Genomic DNA, 10,750 nt, shown 5'->3' with positions numbered 1-10,750 from the left:
ATTGTATTCCATTACATTCATATACCACAATTTGTTTAGCCATTCCACAATTAATACGCATCCCTAAGTTTCTGATTTTTTGCCACAACAAAAGAGCTGTTAAATTTTTGTACCTATAGGTCCTTTTCCTTTTCTCTCTTTGGGATACAGACCTAATAGCGGTATTTCTGGGTCAAAGGGTAAGCAGTTTTATAGCTCTTTGGGCAGTTTCAAATTGTTCTCTAGAATGGCCTAATCAGTTCACTGATCCACTGATAGTGCACTTAGTGTCCCTATTTTTCCCCATCCTCTCCAGCATTTGTCATTTTCCTCATCCCTCATGGTAGCCAGTCAATTTGCTAGGTGTGAGGTGGTACCTAGGTTGTCTTAATTTGCATTTCTTTAAATAGTGATTGAGAGCACTTTTTCATGATTATTGATAGCTTTGATTTCTTCAGCTGCCAGTTCAAACAAGTTGAAGGGATTCTTAATGGTGACAAAGGGAAGGTCTGAAAATTGCAAAGAATGTGCCAACTCCTGTTTCTGGCCCTAGATGTCTGGGGTTGTTAGAGAAGTAACAGTCAGCCTTGGAAAAAACTGATGAGATATGGTGTATGCAAGAGAATGACAGGACCATTTACCATGGTGGGAGGGCAGCTCTTGCCTCAATCCTGACTAATCTTGGCCATCTCCCATGGCACAAATCCCCAGGCTGGGCTTCTAATCCAAGTTGGGGGTGACGAGGGGAATATAACCTTCCAGATACCCACCCACAAGATTATGGAAGCACTAAGTCCAGGAGAAGGACGGCAGTGCAAGTCTGTGTACCATCCCCCATACCCCATGTCCCAGGGATGTCAGCATAGGCAGCACAGATCTGGCAGCTAGGGTGCAACTCTGAAGTCCAGGACTTTTGGCATGCCCTATGCTCAAAGACAAGGAATTAAGTTTATGGGAGTAGGGAAGTTACAGTACACACAGGGCTGAGCAGTTTTCAGAGAGCTGGACATTAACATAAGTCTACAGAGATTTGGTGAATTGGCCACATTAACAGCCCAGAGCCCCATGGTCCTGTTATACTGCAAAGCCCTCTGTAACTAATGAACCTCACAGAGGGGCAGAAGGATTGTGCCTGAGAATTTAATTCCACTTAGGAGTCCAAAGTACATTAGATGAGGAACAAGCAGACTGGCTTTCTTTAGCCCAAACCACATCCACAGCTGCATTCAACGTTTTTTCATTGATAGCTCTCAGCCTGGGATTATATTGCAAAAGGAAGAAAGGATTATCTAGAAGACAAACTGTAATGCTCCCACAATTCTTCAGCCCTTGGCTCTTACAGACTTCTGCTTGGGGCATTTTCTGAGCTGGGCCATTTTGGATCAAAAGCAGGGCTCAATCCTGGAGCAACAGAGAGGAAAGGTGACAGCATGAAGCCTGGTGAGAACTGGCACTTCCCACAGAGGAGGACTCACCCAGGCTCCCTGGAGCTCCTAATACATGGCCCCAGGTAGGTCAGGGATCCTCGCTCAGGCATCACACACACAGGTAGACAGGAAGGTCAAGCTACTTCATCTTTACTAGGTCAGTTTTGGCAAACAAATCAAGGTGCAACAGGGTTTATTTCACATTAATATATTAACTGGATTTTTGTTCAAATAAATAGGGAGTTCTCTTTTAAATAATGATCTTCTCACACTCTGGTCAGTCCAAGAGGAAATCAAAGGAAATTACTGCATCCAGGGAAGAATCACCAATCAGGCATGAAGCTTAAAGTGAAGAGATGATAACTGAATTGGGACTGACAACGGACACCTTTTTACTCAGGACTAAGCCAGGCCCCAAGATTCATGGAACACTTGGCCCCAGGTACACCCAATTTCCACCTAGCCAGGAGCCCTAAGGAGGGTGAGATAAGACGTGCAATCTTCAGCGCTGGGCCTAGGCAGCCCCTCTGGGCACAGGAGGGAACCTCAAGACCCCCCAGAAGCATGAGTTAGGAATACAAGGGAGCAAAGTCAAGCAGTCATTTGTATGTTCTCCTCTGAAGCTGAACAGTCTTCCCTTTATTCTCCCTCCACCAGTCCTAGGTATTGCAGTCTCACGATCAAAAACCACAACAAAGTGGTGGGGATATAAAAGTAAAGCTAGTAGGAGTATGAACAGGTGTGACACCCCAAAAGGGATGGGAATGGAAAAGATGGGACTCTCGAGGGCATGCCACCACCCAGTCTTATGGACTTCACAGCTGGAGAGAGTTTAGGGTGGGGATGGAATGCTGGGAGGGACTAGAAGGGGACCCTTGTGGGGATGAGTTCAAGCCACCTTCCCGGGTCTGGAAGATAGATACCTCTGCTGATCTGGGCTGGGAGGAGCCACAAACACAGTCCAAAATGAATTACAAAATAAGAGTGCTGGGTAGGAGCTGAGGAGCTGGTCAGGAACAGTCCCCTCCTTTATGGGAAACTGTGTTAATGCAACAGGAGTAAAATGGAAATGGCAACTTGAGTGGAAAATCCCACTGACGAAGGTGGAGGAGAGGTGTCAATGTCTCATGGAACTCTCCCAGGCTACCCCCCCCCCTTCTCTTCGTGCCTGTTACTGCTAACTACACACAGGCCTAGAGGAAAGGCCAGGTTTGACAAAAGCTTCCCCACCAACTCCAAACTCAGCTCTGGGGGAATAAGGGAGCAGGTGAGTGATGAGGAGACTGCAGGTGCATCTACTGGGTCTTCTTGTCTTCTGGGGGGTAGTATGGAGGTGGTGGGGGCTGGTCCTAAAGAGAAGAAAAAAAGAAATGGGACCAACTCCAAGAGTATAGAAGAAACTTCAAATGATCTCCTTCCCCTAACCCTCCCACAATGGTTTCTAGCTAGTGGTTTACCCAGAGAGGCTGCTGCCCTCCAACCCTCCCCCCACCCCACACTCACCGTGGGCATGTAGACATTATGGGGATTGACAGGGTTGTAGTAGGCGCTGGCAGCAGCTTCGGCAGCTTTTGCTTCGGCTAAAAAGAAACACACACATATCCCAAGCATGACTGGGTTATCATCCTCTCCCTTCTCCAAGGGAAGGAGCTCCTACAAAAGTGGGGTCAATAGTTCCTCTAAGCTTCACTGATTTTAATGTAGAAGCAGTTGCTGGTAGCCCTTCCCTTCCACTCCACCCAACTCCACCTGACACAGTGAAGCTGGAGCTGGATACCCTGGGAATTACTGATCTCAGGGGTCCACTGGTCCTCGAGAGGTCGCACTCAATCACAGAGAGGGGGGCGGGGGACGTCTACTTTTACTTTGTCAGGTTCTTTCCCACCTTCTAGGGTTCTCTAGAAATACCTGGAAGATGTACCCTCCTACTGGGGAACAATGCCCCAGCACTGCTAGCATGTCTGAGCTGCGTCTGGGGCACAATGGGTCCCTTACCTGCAGGAGTAGATGGTACATCAGGGCCACCAACGGGTGGCTCCATGGGTCCAGGATATGGAGGCGGTGGGGGCTGCATGTACCCTATGGCTCCATCCATCATGGGAGGTCCTGGATAAAACTCTGCTTGGCAAAACAAGAGCCAAATAACCACTCTGGACAGACGGCTCTCTACGGTAAACACCTGACCACTGAGTCGAGTCACGCATACAATTCAACTATCCTGTCAGCACACCCAGACAAATTTGAAATTTCTCTGTTAAACCTTAAATAAACTCCAAATTTCTAAACACACACATACGCCCCCACACCCCTCCCTTTTATGCAGGGACCAGCAGAAGCAAAACAGACTCACCAGGTGGAGGTGGCGCATAGGGATAGCCTGGAGGGTTTGGGTACATTCCATTGGCAGCTGGCATAGGAAAAGCATAGGCTCCATTGGGCATGTAAGAGTACCCATAAGCTCCATTGGGGACTTCACCTCTGGAGGCTGTAATCACAGAATAAAAGGGACAGAAGCCTTACTCAATCAGAGGACAACAAAGAGTAGAGGCTCCGATGAAGGGAATAAATATCATCCTCAGAATTTATAATTTTCAATCAACTCTTTTCTTTCTTTTACCTCTTAGAATGTAGTTCAGAGTTCCTGTTTCCTATATTTGAGATTCTGAGATCCTACCCCGCCCAGGATGCACTGATACAAACCCAGCCAGTCCTAACAAACCCTCTATCTTTGGTACCCAGCTTTTAGAGTCTACACACCTTGGGCAGCCACCTGTAGCATTCGCTGTCCAAACTCAATGGCGCCCCCTGCTGCAAAGGTCAATTTGTATACAGCTGATCCTTCCCAGCCACCTGGGGAAAGAAAGGAGGGAAGGGGGGAGGGGAGAGAGAGGGAGAGAGACTATGAACAAATAACTAGGTAGAAAGAAAGCTGGGCTGTATCTGAAGAGATGATTATTTGTCCTCTCTGGGACCCTGTCCAACTTCCCTGGAAGCCTGCAGAGAAAGATTTGGCTCAGCTGTGCAATCTGATCAGCACTTGTCCCTCCCTCATTGCCAAGACTGCGCCTGGACTCTGGCCCACACCAGGCCCCGGCTTAGCCGCAGGGCTGCCTTCTTCCCCCTGGCTCTGGCCATCAGAACAAAGAGCTTTTCCTGCAACAACAGAGCCCCAGGTGCTAAGATCCTTACTGGGGCACTCCAGTCCTTGCAGACAGAGAAATTTATCATTAGGCCAGTCAGGGGAATATGGAGAGAGGCAGGAAGCCAAGATCCAACAACAATGGAGACAGCTCTGCTTTGCCTTAAAGGCCAAGAGAAAGGGGCTCTCACCTCAGGTCTAGGCCTCAAAAAAGCCAACAATAACAGTGACTTCACGAGGCCAAGAGTCTTCAGGTACAGGGCACAGCTGTCAATAGCAACATTCTGCAAGTCAAAAGAGACCTAAGTCTTGCAGAAGGTTCCCCCAGCCCAGCTGACCAAAGAGAACCTGAGGGGAGACCACAAGGTGCCCTGAGGTCTAATAACAGGCTTCTGAGTGGCAGGACCTGCTCAGGTGAGGAAAACCAAATGAAAGCACAGTTTGCTAGAGCCAGAAGAGGGAGACTTTTAAAGCCCTCTCCCCTAGAAGACCTCTCTGCATCTAAAAAGGGCTCCTCTTTTGCACCCAGGCTAGAACACAAGGTCTCCTCTCCTAAGAGCATTTAAGGTTCCTTTTCACAGCTGAAAGTTTAAAAAGATAATCTCCAGGGACAGATGGAAAAATTTTGTTCTCATTGGCTTAAAAGACCCAAGATGTCATTTAAAATAGTAACATTTTATAGCTCTTAGAAAACAAATGTCCTTCTCTAGCCTACAGATCTCTAATTGATCAGTTAACTTCTCATGTTTTGATATGGGAATTAAATAATTAAATACAGAATTGGGAAATGCCCTGAGGGTAAGAAGGAAAAGAAGACAGAAGGGAGGAGCCAATACTCAGGCAAGACAAATGTCCCCAAGGCAACAGCCAACTGCAATTAAGAGTTCCTTCCAGGTAACCTTGTCCAAGGCCTCTCAGTATAACATACCTCCTGCTTCTGCCTTCACTGTTCCCCTGATGTAATTTGCACCAAACACAGGCTGCTTGATCTCATAGTCCTTCATTAGGTAAAATGGCATCATGAATGACTGCATGGAGTCCTTTCCCTTGGACAGAAAAATAACCTGTGGGAACAGACAATGAATAGCATCACTGGAGAGAACCTGAGGCTGTTTTACTAGGATTTCCTAAATTTCCAAAGATTTTTTCTGTTGTCAGCAAATGTACTCCCAATTTCAAAGGAGCCTCCATCAGTCTGCTTCATCATACTAGAGTGAACCTCTGGGGGTGATGGTGATGGTGTGTGTCTGAGAGTGAGAGTGAGAGAGTGAGAGAGAGTGAGAGAGTGAGAGAGAGAGAGAGAGAGAGAGAGTGTGTGTGTGTGTGTGTGTGTGTGTGTGTGTGTATGCAGTATAAAAAATTCTTATCTGAGGCGTCTACATTCACAAAAATTTCTTATATACTGGCTATGAGACAGACACTGTACTAAGCAACAAGGACTCAAAACTAGAAATGCAATAGTCTGTTTTCAAGGAGCTTATATTCCGTGGCAGAATACAAAACATACACGTGACCATATAAACAAATAAACAAAATACATGTGAAGAAATTAATTATGTGAAATGTGCAAGGCAATACACGCCCTGTAGGATGTGGCACTTGATTTGTCTTTTTTTTTTGGCTAGGCAATGGGGTTAAGTGACTTGCCCAGGGTCACACAGCTAGTAAATGTTATGTGTCTGAGGCCGCATTTGAACTCAGGTCCTTCTGAATCCAGGGCCAGTGCTCGATCCACTGTGCCACCTAGCTGCCCTGAGGATGTGGCACTTGAGCTGAGCTTTGAAGGAATTGAGGGAACTGAGAGGGAAGGGCATGCCAGGCCTTGGGGAGAGCCTCTGCAAAGGCCCAGAGACAGGAGATAATGGGAGACAGAGTGTGACATGTGAAAAATAGAAATAAGACAGTTTGGCCCAAACCAAGCATGTAAAGGGAAATAACATGTAATAAAGACAGTTAGGCTGGATTCAGGCTGTGTCAAAGAGGGAAGTTTGCATTTGCTCATACAGGCAAAAGAGCTATTCTTGTGCAGGGAAATGACACGGTCAGACCTATACTTCAGGAATGTAAATTTGGCAGCACTTTTGGACCATGGATTAAAGTGTGAAACTTTAGGCAAGAAGGCCAATTATATATGAAACAACAAAGCAACATATTTCTTGAGAAAGGGCCTATGGAAAACATTCTTACTAGACTAGATATAAATACAAGATAATATGAATCAGACACTTTTGAAAAGTATAAACTAATATACATTTCTAGATTACGATGATGCCATGGCACCTAAGTGTTTGGGGAACAGGGTATGGAGAAAAGCTTCTCGGAAAAGTTGAAGTAAACGTTGCATGTTACAGATATAGGGAAGAACATAGGCTGCTTAAGGGCCAAGGTGAACTTCCTAACCTCCTGAAAGCGAAGCAAACCACTCCAACCTCTCAACTGTCTTCCAGCCATAATATTCTGGGGCAATCAAGCAAATCACCTGGTAAGTCCAGAGTTTTAGAAATATATCTAAAATCCCTCTGTCTTGATGTGCCTATTTGTTTGGATGAAATTCAAGATGGTGACTCTGACCTATCAATACAGGGCCAGTTTATATGAAATCTTCTCCCCTACTCTGTTAAGCCATGACAATTAAGAATAACACAATGTCCCTTCCAAAAGACAACACAATTATGCCTCTTAGGCAACTAAAGGGAAGGAGTCTTTTCTAGGGAAAACCTTGTGCTTTCTCTGGGGCTAATGAAGCCCCAGTTTATTAAGCCTTTGGGAAGCAAGCAAGCCCCATTTTTGCAATCTGGTATTTCTCAGTCTACGAGGCACTGCTGGTCTATTTTCCTGGCTGGGACATTTGTTGCTGTGTCACCATATTCATCATTTTGTACATTTTGCAGAAGCTTCAGGCTAACAGTTGCTTTTGTTGAAATCAAAATGAAAAATACTCAGCCTACTCTAGGTCTATGTCAATCCAGCAGCACTAGCCACCTGCACACAAATGGAAGATGGCAGTGTGGGAGTTTGTAGAAACTTACTCAGGAGCTGTTAGTTCAGCTACCTGGAGACACTGGAGACTCCCAGGGTCCTGGAAGGAGCTTATGACAAAGAAACACCATGGGAGATGGGAAAATAAAGTCATTAATGTTTCAGGGACCTGTGTCAGTGTTGCTAGAAACCTGAGTCACTCTCCTAAAATGTCAGGCCTAAAAATGACAGGTAACTTACTCTGTAAGGAGTCAAATAGAGGCTGCCTTTCTTGGTTCCTTTGAAGGCATCTGTCATGTGATCCATGTCACTGAAGGAGAGCTCCACATGATCATAGGTCATTAGAATGCTATAATGGCAAGGGAGAAAAAAGGTTATGATAAGGGAGATTGGAGATATGGCTTGAAGTCTGGATAAAAAGCTGTGTAATTCCTACAGTCTCTCCTCTTCTCCCTCTACATCCACTCCCCCCCACCCCCACCACTACCCCTCAACAAGTGGTCTGCAGAATCCCAAACACACTGCAACCAGCTCTGTCTGGACTAAGTGCCAGATGAGGAAGGGAAATTCCAGTTTGCAAGGTTAAAGCTGACATCACCAAAAACAACTCTTTCACTCTCATCTTCAAAGGCAGCCCGGAGTACAACTTATTGTGTTTATTATAAAAATATTATATTATAAGAGTAAGGATTGGACTAGATCAGAGGTGGGGAACCTTCGGCCTCAAGGCCACATGTGGCCTTCCAGGTTCTTGGGTTGGGCCTTTTGACTGAGTCCAAATTTTACAGAACAAATCCTTTTATTAAGGGGATATGTTTTTTGAAGTTTGAATTCAGTCAAAGAGCTGCACTTAAGGACCTTGAGGCCACAGGTTCTCCACTCCCAGGCTAGACCATCCACGAAGTCCTTTCCAGAAACTCTGTAATTCTATGAAATACCTAATTGCAGGTATGACCACTTAAAAGAAAATGTAAATGAGAAATTATGAAATGATGATTAAAGGATTCATTGAAGATTCCTTTAAATAATAAAAGTACAAAGGAGGTTCAAATTTTAACTTCAGTTTATATACCAATTTCCTGGAATGAAACTAAAGAATTTATGCGAAGCAAGGCACATCCTTATTTAACAGTCACAGAGCATTTAGAAGTGTGGGAGGCAAAGCTAGAGATAGTCCTTGTCCTAGAAACTCCCACTGAGAAAGAATGAAAAATAGTCACAAGAGATGATACTGAATGACAGCAACAGTGTTTCCTTGTTCCAAGAGCCTGTTTGGACACAAAAAGGTCACAAACCAATGGGTATCATGGGATATCTCTGATTACAAGGTAAAAATCAAATAACATTCACAGGGGCTGGGTCTGTCTTCCTCCCACTCCAACCAATTAATCTCTGAATATGCATTTATTAAGCACTTACTATGTGCCAGGGACAGTGCTAGATGCTGGGTATATACAGACAAAAATGGAAAAAAAAAAAGTTCCTGCCCTCAAGGCATTTATATGTACATATCAATTTACAAAATTATTGAGATAATTTGAATACTAACAGATTGGGGAAGGGACATTCAGGAAAGACTGAATTTCTGTTGACTTCTGAGGGAAACAAGTGATTCTAAGAGAAACTGGGGGGGGGGGGGGAAGGACCACCATGTAAGAGCATGCAGAGAGGAGTGTCCCGGATGAAAAACCTCAAGACCTATGCTGAAAACCTTTCCACTTGAAAGAGGATGGGTGGAATAGAACATGAAAACAAATGCAGGCAGAGAAAATAGGTTAATTACTAGAAACAGGATGAGCCTGTTAGATACTGTGTAGGTAAGAAGGTGAAGAGGTCATATTTTTCAGCTTTAAACTCTAAGCTCACACTTGAGCAAATTTGCTTCCCAAGAGTTCTGGTCCCTAAGTATTTCTTTCCTGTTAACTGGCACAGTGGTCCTTTTGACTTTGTGGGGACCCTGAGGCTAGCAGAAGGCAGGCAGCACGACACACGTGAGGAGTAGCATCCTCTCCTATGTTCAAGTAGGTGGGGGGGGAGAAACGGTACTGAACACAGAACCTGGGGAGGGGCACTATCTTTTATTGCAATATCATTTATTGCATGACCACCCTAGCCTCCTCCCAAAAGGAGGGAGTATTCGAGGAGTTTAATGAGCATCCATCCACATGATGAACGCAGTGGGTAAAGTCTTAGCTACCTCTCCCTAGCAGTGTAAAAAGTTGTGGGTTTTAGAGAAGAAAAGTGGGGGTTTGTGTTTTGTTTTTTAATAGGATGGTGGGTAGGAAGCCAGGAGTCTCCCAGTCTTTCTCTCTCTCTCGTCAATTTCCCTTTTCTGGGTTTCATAATCCTCCCTCTGAAAAATGAGGAAGTTGGACCAGACGACCCCCAATGTTGCTCCCAGCTCAAACGTCATTCTCCCTCGGCTACATCAACAACCAGGCTTTGAGGGTGGGGAGGGGAAGGTTGCCTCAGCTGGGCCCGCAGGTGGGGGGGGAGTTAAAGGGGATTCTAGCACCAAATGGGTAATGTCCAACCCTAAGATTCTCGGACATCTGTGAGGCCACAAGACCCAGTCCAACTTTCTACCACATCTCCTTCGGGGATACCCTCCCCCCCAACCTGATGCTGTCCTTGGTCCCTAATCCCTCCCCAACTACCCCCACCAGGAAGCTCTCTCAGTTCCCTCCCTCCCCCGCGCTGCTGCAGTCCTAGGCCCCTCCTGCAGCTCCCTGGTGGGGTATGTGTTGGGGGGGCGTCTAAGATTGCCCGCCCTCCCCTTCCCCTCCCCTGGCCGTTACTCTCCCCGCCCCTCCCGGGTGTTCGTTTCCCTTTCTCCCCTGTCCCCACCTACCTCGACGACTCGCCTCCACCCCAACCTTCCCCCCTCCCAGTGGCGCCACTCACTTCTCCGTGTTGTTGACAATCACTCCGCTTTCCGAGTGGTTCCTGTTAAGCGCCATGGCCGGGTTGCACAGACGCCCAGCTCCTCAGCCTCGGAGAATAGTGCGCCTGCGCTCTGTGCCCAGCCTCCCGTGTCGTCGTTCGGAATTAAGGTCCAGCCAATCACAGGGTGTGTATGTGGGGGGTGGGGAGAGGGGGGAACAACCACCTGACCCTCGAGTCACGTGAACGCGCTCGCCACTCGTTTCTCTCCCCCTCCCCCCTTTTTCCGCCTTCTGTCTCTTTCCTCCACCCCCAAGACGTGCTCTGCTTGTAAGGGCTTCAT

At 46.4% G+C, this 10,750-nt stretch overlaps 1 protein-coding gene across 1 annotated transcript; it reads right to left on the bottom strand.

The window, feature by feature from the left end:
• Positions 1-1,539: 1,539 nt before the first annotated feature.
• On the bottom strand, positions 1,540-10,546 carry WBP2 (WW domain binding protein 2). The gene is made up of 8 exons (XM_027873149.1): positions 10,429-10,546; positions 7,765-7,873; positions 5,474-5,609; positions 4,164-4,256; positions 3,757-3,891; positions 3,402-3,524; positions 2,910-2,986; positions 1,540-2,755 (listed from the first exon to the last, which is right to left on the bottom strand). Exons 1-8 carry the CDS (start codon positions 10,482-10,484, stop codon positions 2,702-2,704), a joined length of 783 nt encoding a protein of 260 aa, XP_027728950.1. The 5' UTR covers positions 10,485-10,546; the 3' UTR covers positions 1,540-2,701.
• Positions 10,547-10,750: the final 204 nt, after the last annotated feature.

The sequence above is a fragment of the Vombatus ursinus genome, unplaced genomic scaffold (assembly GCF_900497805.2).
Source record: "Vombatus ursinus unplaced genomic scaffold, bare-nosed wombat genome assembly UNPS02014801.1, whole genome shotgun sequence".
Taxonomy (NCBI): domain Eukaryota; kingdom Metazoa; phylum Chordata; class Mammalia; order Diprotodontia; family Vombatidae; genus Vombatus; species Vombatus ursinus.
The sequence above is the reverse complement of the archived record's forward strand: the minus strand, read 5'-3'. Positions and strand labels throughout refer to the sequence as shown.